This window comes from Aquarana catesbeiana, linkage group LG02, assembly GCF_042186555.1.
Source record: "Aquarana catesbeiana isolate 2022-GZ linkage group LG02, ASM4218655v1, whole genome shotgun sequence".
NCBI lineage: Eukaryota > Metazoa > Chordata > Amphibia > Anura > Ranidae > Aquarana > Aquarana catesbeiana.
In genome coordinates, this window is record NC_133325.1 from 776,543,272 (window position 1) to 776,566,814 (window position 23,543).

Here is a 23,543-nt window from a genome sequence, read left to right on the forward strand (position 1 = left end):
GAGGCCAAGCAAGAAAGGGAAGGTGCGTAAAGGCACCAGAGGAGAGCAAGTAAGGATGGGAAGGTTCTCAAAGGCACAGAGGAGATACCAAGTAAGGAGGTGAAGGTGCGTAAAGGAACCAGAGGAGACCAAGTAAGAAGAGAAGGTGCGTAAAGGCACCAGAGGAGGCGAAGTAAGGGAGAGAAAGTGCGTAAAGGTAAAAGAGGAGGCCAAGTAAGAAAGGGAAGGTACATAAAGGCACCAGAAAAGCCAAGTAAGGAAGGGAAGGTTCGTAAAGGCAACAGAGGTGACCAAGTAAGGAAGGGAAGGTGTGTAAAGGCACCAGAGAAGACCAAGTAAGAAACGGAAGGTGTAGAAAGGCACCAGAAGATGGGACGGTGTGTAAAGGAACCAGAGAATACCAAGTAAGGGAGGTAAATTATGTAAAAGCATGAGATGATAACAATGAAGGAAGGGAAGTCATGTAAAGGCACCAGAAGTTTCTCCTAATTCTAGTAATCTTCACTGTGTGGCCCTCCCCAGAGCCACTCGGCCTTTTCAAGGCTAATGTTCTGTTGGCATGCATGCTGTGTCTCCATTCATTCGCGTGGGTGACCCTCCAACCGAAAGCTATTTCCCTCCACTTTAGAGAGATTTTTTTTGCACTTCCTGTTGTGTCTCCAAGACAGGAAGTAAAGGGTTTTAACAACACGCTATCCAAAGCTAAAAATAATTGTTGGTGTTTAGATACACTTTAATGTACTCTAGAACAAGAATGTAAATGGTTTTTAACCAGTATATATTTGTCATGTTTCTTTTCCAGGGGAAGTCAGAGGACAGCAGCCCAGCCGAAGAGGCAGCACCACCATCTGTTGCTAAACTTGCTGGGTTATTTGGTGACAAGGTCAACAGCCCCAGGAAAGAGGTAACTACACTTACGACAATTCATTCTCTTGTAGTAATCAGAAGTGATGCAGTAAATTCTGTTTTGCACTCCATTGTATCCACACCAGGCCTGGAAACCAGCAATTCCTGTATTTGCACAGCAGAGAAATCCTCTTATTGCCCTGCTGCCATCAATTACTGAAGCCAACAATGGTAAATGACTCCTGTAGAACAAGTGTTTGCTTGGTGATGGTGGAGCAACACATATCAGTTTAAAGAGTACCTGTACTTGAATTAAACTTGACAGGAGGAGGATTTTAATAGAGAGGTGCCTTTTTTTACATCTGACTTTTAAAAACACAACTAAAAATGCAACGGACCAGTGTCAGGAGTTCCATAGGATTTAAAGGGCCAGATGCTCTAATAGGCTTCAAAATAGAGTGGACTTGGAGCGCAGAGCATTGCGCTCGGAGCCCACTCAGGTGTCTTAGGAAAGCAAATGAATATTCGCTTTTCTAACACTGAATTGCCTCTCTGCCAATCAGGAAGCATGGGTCTGATACCCGTTTCCCGATTGGTTGAAAGGACAGGTGATCCTATTGGATGCCTAGGAGGGGGAGGAGGAGGGAGATGCATGACGGAAGCCGCCGTGATCCACAGGAGGAGGAAGAAAGAAAGCTGCCGCTCGCCGGATATGCTGCCCGCTCGCCCGCTTCCTAGATGGGGTAAGTGCGGGGGCCTTGATGTCCCGACTGTCCTCCCAAAGGGAGGGGGGTGCTGTTTGCCGCCCCCCCCCAAAAAAGAAAGAACCACCAGCCGCCACTGCTGACCATGCTGTGTTTTCTATCTATCTATCTTTGTGCTCATAAGTTTACATACCCTGGCAGAATTTATGATTTCTTGGCCATTTTCCAGACAATATGAATGATAACACAAACATTTTTCTTTCACTCATGGTTAGTGTTTGGCTGAAGCCATTTATTATCAATCAACTGTGTTTACTCTTTTTAAATCATAATGGCAACAGAAACTACCCAAATGACCCTGATCAAAAGTTTACATACCCCAGTTCTTAATTTTGTGTATTGCCCACTTTAACATCAATGATAGCTTGAAGTCTTTTGTGGTATTTGTGGATGAGGCTCTTTATCTTCTCAGATGGTAAAGCTGCCCATTCCTCTTGGTAAAAAGCCTCCAGTTCCTGTAAATTCTTGGGCTGTCTTGCATGAACGGCACGTTTGAGATCTCCCCAGAGGGGCTCAATGATATTGAGGTCAGGAGACAGAGATGGCCACTCCAGAACCTTCACTTTATTCTGCTGTAGCCAATGACAGGTGGACTTGGCCTTGTGTTTTGGATCATTGTCATGTTGGAATGTCCAAGTACGTCCCATGCGCAGCTTCCTGGCTGAAGAATGCAAATGTTCCTCTGGTATTTTTTGATAACATACTTCATTTATCTTGCCCTCAATTTTGACCAAATTTCCTGTGCCTTTGTACCTCACACATCCCCAAAACATCAGCGATCCACCTCCGTGTTTCACAGTAGGAATGGTGTACCTTTCATCATAGGCTTTGTTGACTCCTCTCCAAATGTAGTGTTTATGGTTGTGGCCAAAAAGCTAAATTTTGGTCTCATCACTCCAAATGACTTTGTGCCAGAAGGTTTGAGGCTTGTCTCTGTGCTGTTTGGCTTATTGTAAGCGGGATACTGTGTGGCATTTGCGTAGTAATGGCTTTCTTCTGGCGACTCGACCATGCAGCCCATCTTTCTTCAAGTGCCTCCTTATTGTGCATCTTGAAACAGCCACACCACATGTTTTCAGAGAGTCCTGTATTTCACCTGAAGTTATTTGTGGGTTTTTCTTTGCATCCCTGAACAATTTTCCTGGCAGTTGTGGCTGAAATTTTAGCTGGTCTACCTGACCGTTGTTTGGTTTCAACAGAACCCCTCATTTTCCACTTCTTAGAGTTTGAACACTGCTGATTGGCATTCTCAGTTCCTGTTTTATACAGTTCAACTACCTTTTCCCGCAGATCCTTTGAAAATTCTTTTGCTTTCCCCATGACTCAGAGTCCTAGAAACGTCAGTGCAGCACTGGATGAAAGATGCAAGGGTCTGTCAGGAGTCCAGAAACTCATTGACCTTTTATAAACACAAACACACTAATTACAGTGGAACCTTGGATTCCGAGCATAATCCGTTCCAGTAGAATGCTTGTAATCCAAAGCACTCACATATCAAAGCGAGTTTCCCCATAGAAGTCAATGGAAAAGAAGATAATTCGTTCCGCATTGACTTCTATTGCATGCAATACCGCATGTGGCCAGAGGTGGGGGGCACTGGAGACACTCGGGAATACTCAAGGATCGCTCGGCTGCACTCGGAAACCCTCGTAAAGGCTCGGAAAGACTCGGAAACACTCTGTTCCGCATCTTTCCGAGTTACTTCCGAACGACTCCAAACCGTTCCGAGTGTCACCGGCGCCCCCGCACCTCTGGCCAAATGTGGTACTGCACACTGCAGAGGCTTGAGTCCTGCTTGTTTTGTGAGACAACACTCGCAAACCGAGCCAGGATTTAAAAAATAATGCCTCGTATTGCAAAGCGCTCATTAACCGCGTTACTCGCAATCTGAGGTTCCACTGTACAAGCAAACAGATCACAGGTGAGGATGGTTACCTTTAAGAGCCATTCAGACCCCTTTGTGTCAACTTGTGTGCATGTTATCAGGCCAAAATAACCAGGGTATGTAAACTTTTGATCAGAGTCATTTGGGTAGTTTCTGTTGCCATTATGATTTAAAAAGAGTAAACACAGTTGATTGATAATAAATGGCCCTATTGTGCCCCACAGTTTACTAGGGCATGGATGGAACCATTCGATTAGTTGTTCTTGTGCTGATGCTAAATAGTAGTCCTCAAAGTCAATGGTTCCTGGTCCTCCCGCTGATTTGTGTTTCATGAGTGTGGTGTGTGCGCTTCTAGGTTTGGTATTTTTCCATATACATTTATTGAATAGTGTTTGAAGAGATTTGAAGAAGTGTTTTGGTAGTGGAATGGGGAGGCTCCTGAATAGGTGCAGAATTTGTGGCAGGTGGAGCATTTTAAATGCTGCCAATCTGGCGGACCATGTTGATTCTAATTTTGTTATGGATTGGCTTTCTGTTCGCAATTTGGAAAGTAGTGGTTTGAAATTTGCTGTTTGATTGATCTTGTGAGAAGGACACCTAGGCAGGATATGTTTTTATCTGGCCAGGTAAAGGGGTATTGTATTTGTAGTACGTTTTTGGTTGTGGCGTCTAGTATAAGATCCAAGACGTGTGATTTGGTTGTATTCAATTTGTAATAGGAGACCTGTCCGAACCATTCTGTTAGTTTTTGGACTTCTGCTAGGGAAGATGTTGGGTTGGTGAGAATCAGGTCACGTCGTCTGCGAAGAGACTGATCTTATGTGAGGTTTTACCAATTGTTAGTCCTGTAATTAAGGGGTTTGAGCTTACTTGTTCTGCTAAAGGTTCCATCATCAGATTGAATATAATGGGTGACAGAGGCCACCCCTGGCCTGTACCATTTGTTATGTTGAACGGTTGTGATATCACACCTGCTGAGTATACTTGTGCTAATGGATTGGAATAAAGTGCCATGATGGCCCTGTGGATGTGATCTTTAAAACCAAAACCTTCTGGAGGTAGGACCAATGAACTCTGTTGAACGCCTTCTCTGCGTCTTGTGGCATCTGGTGCTTGTCTACCTCTAGTGAACCCTGATTGGTCTATGTGGATGAGGTCTGGCATAAACTCTAATAAGCGTGTGGCAATGGTTTTGGCATATAATTGTATGTCAAGATTAAGTAATGATATGGGACGGAAGTTTTGAGGCAAGGACGGTTCCTTCCCTGGTTTTGGGAGTGTAATGATAATAGCATTTAATGATTCCTTAGCGAAACTTGAAGAGGAGGCAGCGTTGTTGAAAAGGTGTGTTAAGTGTGGGGTTAATTGATTTCGAGAATTTTTTATAGTACTCTCCAGACAAACCATCAGGTCCGGGAACATTCCCTGAGGGTAACGAGGTTATTGTGGAGAGGATCTCTGATTCAGTGAAGGGTTCATTCACAGAAGATAGTTGCGCCTCAGATAGTATAGGGAGTTTAATCTGCTCTAAAAATGTGTTTATATCGTCTTCTGAGGGTTGAAATGAGGAGGTGTCTTGTCTGATATTATAAAGGTCACTGTAGTAATCACTGAAAGCCTTTGCTATTTCTTGGGGGTTAGTTTTTCTTTAGTGTGGTGATGGAACAAATGAATGCTTTTAGATTTGGTTCTATTCCCTTTGAGACGTTGGGCTAATTTTTTCCCCGCTTTATTGGTTGTAGAGTTAGTGGTGGCTTTAATCTTACGTTGTATATGTTCGAAGGAATAGAGAAGAAGTATCGTTAATTCCTGTCTCAGTGTCATTAGTTGTGCCAAGTATTTAGGGCGTGGGTCAGCTTTGTGTAAGCTCTCAATATTGGCAATTTGTGTGGTGAGTTTGTCAAAACACTGCGTCCTCTTTTTTTTTTTTTGCTAACAGAGCTTAGTTTCATTATAGTGCCTCTAATGACAGCTTTGTACGCATTCCACACCATAGCGGGATCAGACACCGATCCGTTATTAATGTTGAAGTATTCAATTAGTTGTTCTTCAATGTCTTGGGAGTATTGTGGGTGTTGTAATATGTAATTGTTGGCACGCCAGAGGAAAGTGTTCAGCTGGTGTTTGGAATCCGTTATAGTAATTGTGATTGGAGCGTGGTCTGACCACGTCACGGCGTGGATTACAGATGCGCTTATTTTTTTGTAACAGCCATTTGTCTTTGAGGAACATGTCAATTCTTGAATACTATTTATAGCGCGGGGAGAAGTAAGTATAATCCTTTTCAGAACTATGGTAACATCTCCAAACATCGAATAGATCTTGTGCTGCAAGATATTTTTTCAGGGGTGATTCTCTTCTTTTCACTACTGATGTTGTATCCATGTGTATATCTGAAACCAAGTTAAAATCTCCGCATACCAGTAGGTGTCCCTGATGGACTGGTTGGGTTTTGCGAATTACTGATCTAAGGAATTTCATCTGTTGAGTGTTGGGGGCATACACATCAGAGGTGGGGGACTCGAGTCACATGACTTGACTCGAGTCAGACTCGAGTCACCTGTTTGAGGACTTGCGACTTGCTTGACAAAATTAAATAAATGACTCGACTTGACTTTGACTTGTCACTAATGACTTGCGACTTGACTTTGACTTGGGCTATTTGACTTGCAATGACCTGGCACCACCAGTGCTGTGTCTTGGCCTAGACAAAAGAAAGCTCCCCCCAAGTCCCTGCTTCGGGGTAGATCAGTATTTTGACTTAATTTGTGACTTGACCGAAATAAATGACTTGACTTGACTTGCTTGACTTCTAGCAGGGACTCGACTTGACTTGCTTGCTTTTTGCCACAGTAACTTGGGACTTGCTTGTGACTTGAAGGTTAAGACTTGAGGCTTGCTTGTGACTTGCACATGTGTGACTTACTCCCATCACTGATACACATTGAGCAGTGTATTTGTGGTTTTATTTATGATACATTTTAGGATTAAGTATCTTCCGTTGGGGTCAGATATTACTTGAAGCAGGTGGAAGTCTACATCTTTTTTTTTTTTTACTGCTATTAGGACTCTTCTTTTTTTTGTGGAGTAAGTAGCATGATAGATGTGAGAGTCAGAGTACTTGTTATTTGAGCAAAGTTCTATGGACGAGGGCAGTAAGTGTGTTTCTTGAACACATATTATGTCACTTTGTAGTTTTTCAGGAGTGATGTTCCCCCTTAAAATCACAACTACCATCGACATTACCACCTACCATGAAAACTTCGGCCATAGCATGGAAAATCTTGGCCCAAACTAGTCATACCTACCCCAACACACCACTGATACCAATCCCAATTGAATCTCTCCACCACTTATCACCAGACTTATCTTTGTCAAAGTTGTCTGACCAGGGAATCAAATCCGTTCAAGACCTATTCCAAAACTCCAAGCCAAAATCCTTCCCTCTTCTACAAAACGAATTCAATCTGCCCAATACAGAACTTTTTACGTATATTAGGGTGAAATGCTGCCTTGATAAATTGCGTCTCCCCTTATACACAATACATCCAATAGCATGGAAATTTTTAATGAATCTGTCTCCAAACACAAAAGAGAGGCCTGGAGCAAGAGGATTGCAAAGGAGCTAGCAGAGGGCCGGCATGACAGGGGTAATAAGGGTACAGCAAGGGTTAAAGGAAAGTTGTTCAGGAAAGGTGATGAGTGGGGGATTGGTTAAAAAGTGTGGAGAGGGGAGGGGTTTAGTTTACTTAGGGGGCAGGAGGGGTGTCCCGGGCAACACTGCAGGGAGAGTTTTGGAGGAGAAGTTTCCCACCCGCCCTCCCTGTGTTTTTTTTTTTTTGTTTGCTTTACTGTTATTTATTTTCAGGTGTGGTGTAGCAGGACATGTCATGGCAGCGGACAACTGGCGGTGGTGGTGGTCTTTGATGGTGGTAACTAAGCCAAGAGATGGAAGTGTGGGGGACTCATTGGTGGTATGGGCCCCCTTGGTGTGTACAGTTAACACAGGTTAGCTGAAGATGGTAATGGTGACACTGCGGGTAACGAGTTGTCTCCGGGCTGGTATTATCACGGCCGTAGGCCTAGTACGGAAAAAGGCCCGCAGTGTAAAAGTGGAACAGTTATGTTGGGAAGTGCCATCAAAGACCACCGGGGGCAGAAACTGATATTTGAGTTTTGTTATGGTTAAAATGTTATATATATATTTTATATTTGTGAAGAAAAGGCTGCTATGGCCAGTTGTACTCCAATAAAGTGTGGTCTCGTCATTATAGGTAAGGTTAAGTGGGAGTTTAAGGTTGGAGCATAATAAATGGTGGCAGTCATTAAAAGGGGAGGTGTGCATCTTATCTACACTGGTCAAGGAACATCTCTGTTCTATAATGTTCTTCACCAAAAGCGCAGGTTCACTAAGACAGCCCCCCACATACACTGGGAGACTGATTTAGGACGAACATACACAGAATACCATTGGCAACGAGCACTACAAACAATCTACAAAGCAACTAAATGGTCTGCCCTATGGGAACTCACCCAAAAACTGTCCCTTAGGTGGTACTTAACCCCATCAAAACTCGCTTCGTTCAGTAAAAATTCCCCTAACACATTTTGGAGATGCAATTCATCCATAGGTGGCATGATACACATATTCTGGCAGTGCAACTATCTCTTAAACTACTGGGAAAATATCTTCAAAATCCTAACAGACATTACAACACGACACATCCCTTTATCTCCTGACTTGGCGACCTTAAACCTAAATATAGGTTCTATACCACAGCCCTTCAGACATGCAACAACACACATCCTACTAGCTGCAAGACTAAGTATAACAAGGCTATGGAAAACAGATAAGGTCCCCTCAGTGGAACACACGCTCGAACTAGTAAACATACATTACAGCTACAAAATAACCATGGCATCTAGTGGAGGCCGCCTAGCGAAAGAAAAAAAATACTGTGGCTACCATGGGTTCAATGGGCGGGTGCTGAAAAATTTCTGTGATATAACAAAGCTTACGCTTAGATCAGTCATGATATAGCACCAAATCAGTATTGAATATTTGAATATGTAAACATTTGAGTATATGAATAATTTGTAGGTTACATACCTTGGTTACGCATGTATCACTAGAGTTGACTCTCCCAGGGGACACAAGAGGTCCCATAGGGGGGTCTCCTGGAGGAGTAGGTTCTACAGGTACTACTAGTACTACTAATAATACAAGGTAACTATTTAATTAACTATACCAGACGTATAAGTTCTGCCTTTCTATAAACTTTTGTCAGTTGTTTTATGTTAACACATCTCATCGAACATAAACCTATGTATATTGACATGTTCACACCTCTTTGTAACACGTATTTTACAATGCATACATTGTACAATATTTTTTAAACAATAAAAATCTATTGAATCAGATAATAAATGGCTTCAGACAAACACCAGCCATGAGTGAAAGAAAAGTTTTTGTGTTATCATTCATATTCTCAGAAAAATGGCCAATAAATCATAGATTCTGCCAGGGTATGTAAACTTATGAGCATAACTGTATCTATCTATCTATCTATCTATCTATCTATCTATCTATCTATCTATCTATCTATCTATCTATCTATCTATCTATCTATCTATCTATCTATCTATCTGTATCTATCTATTTAACTATCCTATCTATCTTCTTGACTTCTATACTGCGGGGGGGGGGTCATTCTCCTGCAAGATCCTGGGAATACCCCGATAGTCTAAATCTCGCAAGATGACGTGTGGGACAGTGCAGAATTATCTTTTCACAAAATATGGCCAACATAACATTGTCCAAAATTTGGCCAGAAAGAAGATGACGTCACCCTTGTCTAGGCACCCCGGGTTATCTAACTTTTTCCCCCCATCAGCTCTTTTAGGAAGGGGGAGGGGAGCACCTTTGAATAAGCAGACCTTGTTACTTAGGTACAAGGTCCACTTTAAGACGACTCCATCACACTCGGACTGTGGCACGTGTTATAAATCTCCTTCTTCGGTTTGTGGTCACATCACAGCCGGTGAATCAGAATTGTTGCAATCTGACTTGCCCTCCCTTCCTTTTTCTTGTTTCCGGCTATCGGAAGTGATCGCCTGCAAGATGATAGCGTAAGACCAAAGGGGAAATGTACTTTATAGCAAAATAGGGTCCTTAAGGGCCACCTCTACCCAAAAACTAAAGTTTCAATATTGGGTGATTGTTAAAAAAAACCCCACTAAATCATCCTTTTATATGTTTTGGGGACTGCTGTAAATGATATATGCACGAATATAAAACACTATTTAATAGAATTATGTATTAAATAAAAATGTGTATATCAGCTTCTCGTACTATTCTGTGCAGCAACACTCTACACTGCCCTCTACAGGAGAGGGCTGAAAGTGTTATCCACTCAGGATTTATTTAACTCTTATGCCGTGTACACGCGGTCGGACTTTTCGACAACAAAGGTCCGACGGTCTTTCCGACGAACTTCCGACAGAGTTACGATGGACTTTCGACGGACTTTCTAACGACCGGACTTGCCTACACACGATCACACCAAAGTCCGACGGATTAGTACGTGATGACGTACACCGGACTAAAATAAGGAAGTTGATAGCCAGTAGCCAATAGCCGCCCTTGCGTCGGCTTTTGTCCGTCGGACTAGCATACAGACAAACTGATTTTTCGACCGGACTCGAGGCCGTCGGAAAGATTTGAAGCATGTTCCAAATCTAAAGTCCGTCAGATTTTTCGACCGAAAAAGTCAGCTGCAGGTCCGATGAAGCCCACACACAGTCGAATTGTCCGCCGGACTTAGTCCGTCCGACCAGTCCGGTCGAAAAGTCCGCTCGTGTGTATGCGGCATAATAGAAAGGTAAAGCACAGGGAATTCGGTATTCTGCTGCTCCTTTACTGTGCAATCAGCATGAAAGGGAATGGAGGTGACACCGCAGTATTTCTTAGCTGTTATAGAAAGGTGGTGCCGCCCTTTCCTGCTATACAATGTGTGAATGCCAAAAATGTATTTGGAGTCACAAATAATTTGGCAGCTAAAACAGTTCACGTACATGTAAGTCAACTTACTATTTAGTCATTTGAGTTGAGCCATAAATAGCCTGGTTATGGTAAATAAGGTCCGGTCTAACTTCCATCCACATGTTAGGCCATGTGAATTTTTGTTCCTGTGTGTGGCTTCCTCCACTGCATTTCATAGCTGAGTAGGTCTCCAGCATCAGGAGCATCCTGACCACACAAGAAACTAATTTTGAGAATTGTATAGGTCCCTCTAGTCTCCTCTTGGTGTCTGCGTGTATAGTACGCCCTTAGAGGTTCACTTTAAATATGGTGTCCTTTGGGCACAGTAGCACTGCTCCCTCTCTAAAGGTAATATATTAGTGATGTTTTCCTTGACATAATCTTGGTGTTTTCATGTCCCTTCTCAGGCTCCACCATACAAGCCAACAAGAAAGAAACCTCCTTGTTCGCTGCCCTTACACAAACTTGAGGCCACCAACAATGGCGAAGAGGTAAGTTCCCATCTAAAAGCATAAGAACCTGTGTACATGATTTTTCTCATCAGAACTACTTCTTTCCCCATACAAGTCAATGGGATTACAAAAGTAGCTTGAAGCAGCTTGATGCAGCTTAGGTCAACTGCAGGTTGGAAGGAGGTCAACTGCAGGTCAGAAGGTGGTCAACTGCAGGTTAAATGAAGATCAAATTCACGTGAGAAGCCAGTCAACTGCAGGTCAGAAGAAGGTCAATTGCAGGTCAGAAGAAGGTCAACTGCAGGTCAGAAGGAGATTAACCTTAAAGGAGAAGTACAGCCAAAGCTTGTTTAGCTGTACTTCTCCTGAGGATCACAAGAATGCAGTTTGTTCCACCCGCATTCCTGGACCGGCACCCGACTCAGCCACTCAGCGAGCCACTGAGAGGCTGAGCCGACCTCTCCTGCCCCTCCACAGCCCAGTGCTCCAATGAAAATGGGGTGGGGGCAGAGCAGAGAACCTGTGACTGACAGTCACCAGCTCTCTGCTCAGGGAGCTCTGAGAACTGATCGATCGGCATTGTTTGATCGCTCACTTCTCAGTCTTAAAGAGGAAGTAAAGGCAGGAAAAAAAAAAACACACCCTGTAAGGCAAAGGCATAATGAGCTAGTATGCTTAGCATACTAGCTCATTATGAATAACTTACCTGAGATGGAAGCCCCCGAAGCGACCCTCGTTCTTCTCCTTCATCGCCGCCATCTATCTCGGAGTGACTTCCAGGTATCGCAGCTCCGACAGTGTGACTGGCCGGAGCCGTGATGACATCACTCCCGCGCATGCGCGAGGGAGCCGCCACTAAAGGCATGATCGCCATTAGCAGTGGGATGCTCAGTGCACTTGCGCGCCACTGTCTACGGCGCATGCGCCGTAGACATCAGTGCCAGTCTTTTGCAAACATCTCCTAAACTGTGTAGGTTTAGGAGATATTTGTTGCACCTAGCCTTAATCTAGGCTTACCTGTAGGTAAAAGTGGTGCTAGAGGGTTTACAACCACTTTAAAGCCGGTGGGGGACAGGTACACCTAGGTAAGTATGATTCCCCCCCCCAAAAAAAAAATCCCATACTTCTCTTTGAAGTCAGAGAGAGGTCAAATTCAAGTCAGAAGGAGGTCAACATCAGGTCGAAAGAAGGTAGTCAACTGGAGGTCAGAAGGAGCTCAACTTCAGGCCAGAAGGAGTTCAACTGCAAGTGAGATGCAACTGTGAGGAAAAGACTGAATTTAGGATGGAAGATCGAATTCAGATCACAAGGAGATCAAGCACTGGTCAGAAGGAGATACACTTCAGGTAAAAAGGGGATCAACTTCAGGTCTGAAGGAGCTCAAATACAAGTGAGATGGAACTGTAAAGGAACTCAGAAGCATCTCAAGGTGATCTCAGAAATAAGCTAAATAAACCTGCAAACACGCTGCATTACCCATCCACACCTAAAAAAGGGCAATGGACTAGTTTGATCTCCAGTAAGCCATGACCTTAGTGATGGACATTGTACCATTTTCATAATGCCAACATCTACTGCCATCACAGTCACCCATGTTAACAGTTCAGTCAGCCCAAAACTAATATCTAAATTCCAGCTTGAGTTCAATGAGCTGCATTTATTTCTTTTGGGGATTTCCGGTGTTTGACCTGAATTCCTGACTCTGTTCCTGTCCACCTTTTAGGTTTTGAGTCTTTCTGCCTACCTACAGACCATGAGCTCTCTGGTTCTAACCCTGAGCTCTGTAACTCTCATCATGAAGGCCTCTTGAGCCCCCTAGGGAAAGAGAGCCTTGACTGATGGGGGCATGGCTAGGTGTGTGACAAGGGGAACGATTGGTTGGGACATGGGGATGGGATGGGCTTGAGCTCAGGAAATCGTGTGCACCTGGGAATTCTGGGTCTTTTGGAAGAGTCGTTGGAAGAGCTGCCCACCCTCCCGCCCCCTTTTTTCCTATGTTTGGTATGTCACAGCTTGCTGCGGTTTTCTTGAGCTTGCCAGAAGTTAAAGTTGCTATAATGGGCTATGACCTTGATGGAAAATTGGAAATAGGCTGTCTGTCCAGCACTTATGGTAAGGACAGGCCCAACCTCCCTCTTTTGATTAAGTGCTCATAGTACGACTGTGACTGGTACTGGTTAAATATGTTCACATGTTATGTGTTGGAATTTAATAAAGCTGTGGCCTTGCCCTTTCCAACCTAATGGTTGTAAGTGTCTTAGTTAATGGAGTGAAGGGCAAGGGTGGTGGGGGATTTTATCCCTTGGTGTTACGTTAAGTGGGACCTAAGCCCATTGCACCTCAGCAGTAGGGATGAGCCGAACACCCCCCTGTTCGGTTCGCACCAGAACATGTGAACAGGAAAAAAGTTCGCTCGAACACGCGAACACCGTTAAAGTCTATGGGACACGAACATGAATAATCAAAAGTGCTAATTTTAAAGGCTTATATGCAAGTTATTGTCATAAAAAGTGTTTGGGGACCTGGGTCCTGCCCCAGGGGACATGGATCAATGCAAAAAAAAGTTTTAAAAACGGCCGTTTTTTCAGGAGCAGTGATTTTAATAATGCTTAAAGTCAAACAATAAAAGTGTAATATCCCTTTAAATTTCGTACCTGGGGGGTGTCTATAGTATGCCTGTAAAGGGGCGCATGTTTCCTGTGTTCATAACAGTCTGACAGCAAAATGACATTTGGAAGGAAAAAACACATTTAAAACTACCCGCGGCTATTGCATTGCCGACAATACACATAGAAGTTCATTGATAAAAACGGCATGGGAATTCCCCCCAGGGAAACCCCGAACCAAAATTAAAAAAAAAAAAAAAGACGTGGGGGGGTCCCCCTAAATTCCATACCAGGCCCTTCAGGTCTGGTATGGATATTAAGGGGAACCCCGGCCAAAATTAAAAAAAAAAAATGACGTGGGGTTCCCCCTAAATTCCATACCAGACCCTTATCCGAGCACGCAACCTGGCAGGCCGCAGGAAAAGAGGGGGGGACGAGAGTGCGGCCCCCCCCCTCCTGAACCGTACCAGGCCACATGCCCTCAACATTGGGAGGGTGCTTTGGGGTAGCCCCCCAAAACACCTTGTCCCCATGTTGATGAGGACAAGGGCCTCATCCCCACAACCGTGGCCGGTGGTTGTGGGGGTCTGCGGGCGGGGGGCTTATCGGAATCTGGAAGCCCCCTTTAACAAGGGGACCCCCAGATCCCGCCCCCCCCCCCCCTGTGTGAAATGGTAAGGGGGTACTTACCCCTACCATTTCACTAAAAAACTGTCAAAATAGTTAAAAATGACAAGAGACAGTTTTTGACAATTCCTTTATTTAAATGCTTCTTCTATCTTCCTTCATCTTCTTCTTCTTCTGGTTCTTCTGACTCTTCTGGTTCTTCCTCCGGCGTTCTCGTCCAGCATCTTCTCCGCGGCGTCTTCTATCTTCTTCTCCTCGGGCCGCTCCGCACCCATGGCATTGGGGGGGAGGCTCCCGCTCTTCTCTTCATCTTCTTCTTCATCCTCTTCTCTTCTTCATCTTCTTCATCTTCATCTTCTCTTCTTTTCTTCTGCGGGCCGCTCCGCATCCATGCATGGAGGGAGGCTCCCGCTGTGTGACGGCGTCTCCTCGTCTGACGGTTCTTAAATAACGGGGGGCGGGGCCACCCGGTGACCCCGCCCCCCTCTGACGCACGGTGACTTGACGGGACTTCCCTGTGACGTCACGGGGAATGCCACAGGGAAGTCCCGTCATGTCCCGTGCGTCAGAGGGGGGCGGGGTCACCGGGTGGCCCCGCCCCCCGTTATTTAAGAACCGTCAGACGAGGAGACGCCGTCACACAGCGGGAGCCTCCCTCCATGCATGGATGCGGAGCGGCCCGCAGAAGAAAAGAAGAGAAGATGAAGATGAAGAAGATGAAGAAGAGAAGAGGATGAAGAAGAAGATGAAGAGAAGAGCGGGAGCCTCCCCCCCAATGCCATGGGTGCGGAGCGGCCCGAGGAGAAGAAGATAGAAGACGCCGCGGAGAAGATGCTGGACGAGAACGCCGGAGGAAGAACCAGAAGAGCCAGAAGAACCAGAAGAAGATGAAGGAAGATAGAAGAAGCATTTAAATAAAGGAATTGTCAAAAACTGTCTCTTGTCATTTTTAACTATTTTGACAGTTTTTTAGTGAAATGGTAGGGGTAAGTACCCCCTTACCATTTCACACAGGGGGGGGGGCCGGGATCTGGGGGTCCCCTTGTTAAAGGGGGCTTCCAGATTCCGATAAGCCCCCCGCCCGCAGACCCCCACAACCACCGGCCACGGTTGTGGGGATGAGGCCCTTGTCCTCATCAACATGGGGACAAGGTGTTTTGGGGGGCTACCCCAAAGCACCCTCCCAATGTTGAGGGCATGTGGCCTGGTACGGTTCAGGAGGGGGGGGGGGCCGCACTCTCGTCCCCCCCTCTTTTCCTGCGGCCTGCCAGGTTGCGTGCTCGGATAAGGGTCTGGTATGGATTTTTGGGGGAACCCCACGCCGTTTTTTTTTTTTTTTTTTTTGGCGCAGGGTTCCCCTTAAAATCCATACCAGACCTGAAGGGTCTGGTATGGAATTTAGGGGGAACCCCACGTCATTTTTTTTTTTAAATTTTGGCCGGGGTTCCCCTTAATATCCATACCAGACCTGAAGGGCCTGGTATGGAATTTAGGGGGACCCCCCCACGTCATTTTTTTTTTTTTTAATTTTGGTTCGGGGTTTCCCTGGGGGGAATTCCCATGCCGTTTTTATCAATGAACTTCTATGTGTATTGTCGGCAATGCAATAGCCGCGGGTAGTTTTAAATGTGTTTTTTCCTTCCAAATGTCATTTTGCTGTCAGACTGTTCTAAACACGGGAAACATGCGCCCCTTTACAGGCATACTATAGACACCCCCCAGGTACGAAATTTAAAGGGATATTACACTTTTATTGTTTGACTTTAAGCATTATTAAAATCACTGCTCCTGAAAAAACGTCCGTTTTTAAAACTTTTTTTTGCATTGATACATGTCCCCTGGGGCAGGACCCGGGTCCCCAAACACTTTTTATGACAATAACTTGCATATAAGCCTTTAAAATTAGCACTTTTGATTTCTCCCATAGACTTTTAAAGGGTGTTCCGCGGCATTCGAATTTGCCGCGAACACCCCAAATTGTTCGGTGTTCGGCGAACTTGCGAACAGCTAATGTTCGAGTCGAACATGAGTTCGACTCGAACTCGAAGCTCATCCCTACTCAGCAGTCATGGGAGGCTGCAAACCTATCCAGAAGCACAGTGACAACTATCGATTAAATAATTAAGTAGCCATTCATAATGGTGGTGTTTCCTGGGTTGATTGTTCCTCCTTATGGTTGCCAATTAAAGGTCAGTCCCCTAATACGGATATTTCAGTGTTCGGTGGATGCTGGAGAGTTAAACCACCTGACAGTCTCCTCTATCTCCCAGGGACCCTGTTGGTGAGATGTTTGTGCCAAGATTCCCAGATGTGCACACCTGCTGTGTTTATTATAAGGGGTTCCCACCATGCCTACCATAAATTTTTATTTATCTTATATTATGTAGAATATGACAGAAGATGGAGCACACAAAGGTTGGTAAGAACCAGTAGTGTATTTAGGTTTTGTGCTGCCCAAGCCTTGACTAAGCTCGAGCACCCCCTAATTTAAATATGACCCACCCCTTCCTGTCAAGGTCACACCCCTTGCCGTTTAAGACCTGCCCTGAAATTTTTGAGTGGGGACACTAGTTCTAAGGGCCTGGGGGGAATGGATTCCCTTAATTTGCATAGATTTCCTCTCACTTCCTGTTTGACTATGGGGCAGGAAGTGAAGGGAAATCTCTGCAATGGGACAGGTTGGTAAAAAAAAAACTGACAGGGGCTATAACCCTCCCTTACTCTATCCAAAATGAAAAAAAAGTGTTGCCTATAGTTCTACTTTAAGCACAAATTTCAGATAATTTTATGGAGAGGACTAAGAAGATATAACCATGCCAATGGTGCAGCAGAAAACATAGAGCACAGTGAGGAAGGCTTGTGATCCAGGATGATAGGACAGTCAAAATTAGAAGCGGCGCCCCCCCCCCCCAGTTGCAGAATGCTGGCCGCTTGCATACCGGAAGCAGTGCAGCTGCTTTATGGGGGTGCTAGACTAATTTGCCTCTCAGCCCAGTCCGCCCCAAAAGAGTGGTGCTACACTTACAGTGTAGCGCAAGCTGGCAGGGACTCTTTCCGTGCTGCCCCCCTGCAAAGTGCTGCCCTAGGCCTGGGCCTTGTTGGCCTAGGCCAGGATACAACGTTGGTAAGAACACCCAAAGCTCCCAGGTGGACAGGAACAGAGTTAGTAATGTGCAGCAGAGAATCCAAGAGTTATGACGTATCTCACCAAGCTTCACCTCTATCCAAGCTTAGAGTTAACTGACCTTTAAACAGTGTTCCATGTAGATCCTATAGGAAGGGGATGGCCTGTGTATTAATTGTATACTGATCAATGCTCGGGTGTCTTAAATATTTACACCTTGTGGTTTTCTGTTCTTGCAGAAAGTGTCTCCTCCTCACACACAGATGCCTAAGGTCAAGGTGAAGAGTTCCCCTCTTATTGAGAAGCTCCAGGTGGGTGCAAATTAAAATACTGCTTCTGGAACAAATGTGACAGTAATCCCTGATTCTCACTTAATTCGGCTTTGAAATCGTGCTATTTCACTGGAATTAGCACGATTTCAAAGCCGCAGGTCAGTGCGATTTAAGGTGCGACTTGCCTAAAATCTGTGCGACTTCATGCACATATGTCTATGCAAGTCGCACCTGAAATTGCAAAAAATAGTGCAGGAACCTTTTTTTTAAAAAAAATTGGTGCAGCACCACAAAGTTGGAGTCGCACCAATTTAAATGGTTCCATTGCCGACAATAGGGTACGACTTGTCATGCGACTTGGAACTCAAATTGCATGACAAGTCGCACCGATGTGAACGGGGGGCTTAGACATTTAGCCATGCTAAGGGCCTGCATTGATGCTTTAGATGAGTTTTGCATTTACATATAAGTCTATAAGAAAGCATAACCTTCTTGAAGCAAGTCAAATGCAGTTCAGAGGCAAGACAACTGTAGGTCAGAAGGAGGTCCACTTCAGGTCAAATGCACCCATCAGTGAATTTTAAATGATCTCAGAAGTGTCTCAAACTAATGTCAAACCGATGCTGTCAACACTAGTTTGAAGCCCATCAACGCAGACCCTAAAGCACTATATTGTCATCATCAATCAGGAAGGGGAACACCGCTCTTCCTCCATACCTCCGATGTAATAATTACTATGATAATAATATCAATAGCCATTCTCAACCATGGTTCCATGGAACCCTAGGGTTCCCATACCTCCCAACTTTTTGAGATGGGAACGAGGGACACCTATCAGGAAAAGTTTGTAGGCATAGGACACACCCCCTGCCACGCCCACTTAAAGGAGAAATATACATAAAAAGAAGATTAGTTAAAGCCACAAGTGCTTTTTTACCGCTACTATTCCTTTATACTGGCTTATGAAATTTACAAATGCAGCAATTTAGAAATTGGATGAAAGGTTTAGCGCTGGGAAACACTTTTTGAAAGATAAAAAGTGCATTTTTTATACAACTATTTAAACCAAAATGAGGGACAAATGAGGAGGAAAGAGGGACAGAGGGACAAATCAGGGACAGTCCCTCGAAATCAGGGACAGTTGGAAGCTATGGGCTCCCCCAAGAGCTTGCTAAGGGTTCATTGATCTGTGGCCTGTCGACCTCCCATATGATGGTGCCTTTATAGTTCTGTGTCCAATGCCACTTGGCAGAGCCAGATACATGACACCAATGATCTCTTTAGCTGTCAGTAAAGGGTGGCATTGTGATCACCAGTGTAAGGGGCGCTGACCACCAATGTAAATGACATTCTTCCCTTTGTCTCCCAACGAATTGATTTTAGCGGGGTATCCCTGAGACCGAAAAATTATTTCAAGGGTTCCCACGGGGAACAAAAGATTGAGAATGTCTGGTTTACACATAGGAATAAGAGTTCAGATTATTGCATGTTACATAGTATTTGTTTCAAAGAAAATATTTCCTGTTCAGGTATCATTGTATAATAGTGCCCTCTGGTGGACAAACATGAATATACTCAACCAACAGAAGTATGAGGCCTCATGCACACAGGACGTTTTTGGACGTTTTTACAGCTGCTGTTTTTGGCTTCAGACGTTTTTTTTCTACAGTCAATAAACTCTCCAGCATGTCATCCTATGATACAGTTATAAAAAATGGAAAATACCGCGCTAAATACCATAAAAAGAAAAAAATATATAAATGAAGCAGCTGCTAAAACCGTGACACACACACATGTACAAATATATAATTTAATATAGCAGCGCTAAAAAAATAGTGAATGATCAAAGCAGTGAATATGTGTAAACTACAACACACACAGCACCATAAGTGATAACAATTGATAAACAGTCCATAAAATGCACATCAGTGTAGATTCTTGTGATGAACACCTCTCGAAGACAGTGCACCTCCACCACATAAAATGCGTGCCTACCAAAAAGCAAACTCTATGAGCCTGCGGCTAAATACCCAGCCAGGGCCTCTATCCAGAGTGGTGTTGAATATCCACAGCTATTGATTGGGAAGATACTTGGACTAAGCACCAAGCGACCTGGGAGACTCGAAACGTCAAACCACCAGGGGAATAGGTCAGGCGTTACCAGGGCTTTTTTTCTCAAGCAATAGGTGCTGGAACCCAACCACGACCCCCCAAAACCCCTCCCCACACACACACACCAAATCACAGCAAATAGTGGATGTGGTCATATTTCACAAACAGTAGAAGGGTCTTAAAGGGGCATTAAAAACCAGTATTGCATTACATACAGAGTGCAGAGTTCATGGGGGGTTACACACAAAGTGCAGAGCTGTCACTTGTAAACACAGAAACCAGACCAAGGGATTGTGGTGAGCAGGCACCAAGGGGTCTGAGCCAGAGGTGGTGGAACTGAGTTCCACCAAGTTCCCCCTGAAAAAAAGCCCTGGGCTTTACCCAGAAATGTAAAAAGACTTTCCATAGTGTAAAACGTACCAAAACGATTTATTATAGCTTAAAAATTGCACTTACAGAATGATGATTAAAAACGATCAAGAAAACAGCCGGCCGGCTTGCGAACACCCGTCCACTGAGTATATTGCAATGACATCAGAACGTCAAACCTTCCTATGCGCGTTTCGTCACAATCTGACGTTGTCTCGGGGAATGTTATGCTATGTGTTCATGCACACATGGCTGTTATCAACAGTTTTTTGGCTGGGGCTTTTTTTGGCTGTTAAAAAAAAAACCAAAACTAGTAGGTTCTGATTGGAGTTTTTCAGCTGTAAAAACGCTCTAACGTCAAAAAAACACAGATAAACCCTCAAAAACGTTTTTGATCCCATTGATTTAAAAAAAAAAAACGTTGAAAAATGTTGAAAAACTCACTGCAAAGCCACTGGCGTTTTTATAACGTTATTATAATGACCAGTGTGCATGAGGTCTTATTATTATTATTATTAAATGATTTATATAGCGCCTACAGTTTGGGCAGCGCTTTACAACATGAGGGCAGACAGTACAGTTATAATACAATTCAATACAGGAGGAATTAGAGGGCCCTGCTCCTTAGAGCTTACAATCTATCAATAGATTCAAAAGGTAATAGCTGTGGGGGATGAGCTGATGCATAAAATCAGAGAACAGTTGTTAGGTGTGGGTAGGGTAGGCTTCTCAGAAGAGGAGGGTTTTCAGGGATTGTCTAAAAGCAAACAGAGTAGGAGATAATCGGACAGATTGGGGTAGTGAATTCCATAGGATGGGAGAGGCTCTGGAAAAGTCCTGTAGGCGAGCATGGGAGGAGGTGAAGAGGAAGCTAGAGAGCAGGAGGTCTTGGGAAGTAATACATTTTTACAAAGTAGCGCCACTAGCCTAATTATCTTTGCACTAACGAGGAACTTCACAGTTTAAAAAAAAAAAAATACAAATACTTTAGCTATCGACTTTTAAGAAACAGACACCAGACCGTGGAGTCCAGCATTGTCTTCACTGGAGCCGATTTTTCACCAGGCTTTGGCTCTCTGGCACTGCCATCTTGGATATGACAACCTTTATGCAAGGTAGACTGGTCCTGCAGCCTCCTGGGATATGTGACTTGTCCCAGGAGGCTGAGGGGGGATAAGGGAGGGCAAGCTAATGTAATTCTTGTGAACAATGATAAATAACTCACACTATAATACTAAGATATAATATGATGACATAGGAAAAAAAAAAATGTGAATTGCAGCTGCTGTACACAAAGTGTTAATCACTAAAAACAATAAAGTATAATTACAGAGCTTACAAATAAAGACAAAATGTAACAAAAAGTGTATAATAACTATGTACTGCCAATAAAGTCCAGAATAAAGTGCTATTGTGCTCCAATCTTCATAAAAAGTGCTGAAGTGCTCCAAACTTCACTCTGTGGTGTTCACACACACACCCCTCTTTAATCTGGTGACGGGTAATGGATGACACAGTCCAATAGGGATTTCCCCCCAACGTGATTCACCAGGACTCAAGATGTTCACCAAAATCAGAACAAGAAAGGGGACCAATAGTGAAGTATTGCAAAGTTGGATGATTCATTGTGCATAAAATGTTGTACTTACAGGACACCAATAAAATCAGGTATGTAGAAATCAAGTAATCTAATTTGGGAACGCCGTAGCCAGAGTGCCTTCCACCGCAACTGGAAGTGACATAGTTCGGACTCCGGACCGGAAATTACCCCAACGCGTTTCGTCATTTCCGGTCCGGAGTCCGAACGACGTCCCCTCCTGGTTGCGGTGGAGCGCACTCTGGATACGGCGTTCCCAGATTAGATTACCTTCACTTTATCCTGGACTTTTTTGGGACTTCATTGGCAGTACATAGTTATTATACACTTTTTGGATTTTTTTTTTTACGTTACTCGTAAACCAAGGTTCCACTGTAGTTCTAAACAGGAGGGGAGGACAAAAGAAGATGCCAAAATTACATTAGTAAACAAGTTACAGTGACTCAAAACTGCCACTAGATGTCAGCATGCTACAAACAAATGATCACCTCAAGCGGTTCAATATAAGTCATACAAAAATACATGAAAGAGGGGCAGAACATTGGCTATAAATCAAATTTTCTTATTGGGAGAGATCAGTTGGAAACAAAAATGATCATCTATAGACATGTGCAGAACGAACAAATTTGTTTCGTTTTGATTCGTTATTTAAATAAATTTGTTTAGTTGAATTTGTTTCATTCATTTAATTCGTTTTTGGAATTAGTTTATTCGTTTTTGAATCGATACAAATTTTTTTTTCGAATTTGTATGGATTCAAAAAGTTTACGAATAGTTTTGAATTCAAATAGTTTTCGAATTTGAAAATTTTTTCGTCCATTACCTTTTTTTTTTTCTTTATATATGCAATATAAACTTTATTGTGAAAAAAAAAATATTTTTTCCAATTCCAAAGTTTTTGAATAGTTTTCGAATTCGAATAATTTTCCGATTTCCAAAGAAAAGAAAATAGAATAGAAAATAAAGGAATAGAATAGAAAAGAAAAATTCTATTCTATTTCCTTATTTTCTATTCTATTTTATTCTCTTTGGAAATTGGAAAACTATTCAAATTAGAAAAACATTCGAAAACTATTCAAAAACAATTTGAATTTCGTCCGAATTTTTTTTCGTTATTTCGGATTTGTTTAAATTCGGTACTATTCTAATTCGGATACATCCACCATTAGTGGCCACTGAGGGTATATTTTACATTAGGGAGATGCATTATCCGCTGTATATGTGTTTTTCATTGGTCTAACACTGAGCATATTTCTTCTTCATTTTCCAGGGTAACTTGGCCTTCGCTCCAGCGCATTTCCTCCCAGGAGCATCGCCGAAGAGCCCCGGTCTCAAAATCATGGCGTCTCCGTTTACCAGCCCCCCCTCAACACCCAGCAGTCCGAGCTTTCAGGCGCGTGCCAGCGAGTTGGAGGAGACCCCTGTCAGCTTTGAGCAGCCACCAGAGGGCGCCCCTCTCCAAAGTTACACTAAGGTTACTCTCTCCTTGCATTGGTGGATCCTGAATTTACCAAATAACAGTTTGTAATTTAAGCATAACAGGCAGCCGGGGGTAATCCACAGACGTCACCAACTGTTCACTGATGGGTTTAACAGGCATTCCTCGAGGCTGTGCTTCCCCCACTATAAAAGGTTTAACAAGCTTGTAAAATAGATCTTCTTTCCAGGGCGTCATGTATTAGCCTTGTGCTGTATGTCTCCAGAACAATGAAAAGTCAGTCTCTGGTTAGGGACGAGGAGTAGGGATGAGAACATTTCAAAGTAATAATTTCTCCAAAATTCTGGTGAAAAAATGGGGAGATTTTGTTGAAATGTTACTATTTTGGCTAAATGCGTTGGAATCAATA

General features: G+C 43.7%; 1 protein-coding gene across 1 annotated transcript in view; it reads left to right on the forward strand.

The window, feature by feature from the left end:
- RCSD1 (RCSD domain containing 1) overlaps nucleotides 1-23,543 on the forward strand; it is a 101,690-nt gene that overhangs the window by 70,401 nt on the left and 7,746 nt on the right. Inside the window, exons 2-5 of the mRNA XM_073617380.1 lie at nucleotides 803-904; nucleotides 10,945-11,028; nucleotides 17,586-17,657; nucleotides 22,967-23,170. Of these exons, the coding sequence (XP_073473481.1) occupies nucleotides 803-904; nucleotides 10,945-11,028; nucleotides 17,586-17,657; nucleotides 22,967-23,170 (462 nt within the window). The remainder of the gene's footprint in view (nucleotides 1-802; nucleotides 905-10,944; nucleotides 11,029-17,585; nucleotides 17,658-22,966; nucleotides 23,171-23,543) is intronic.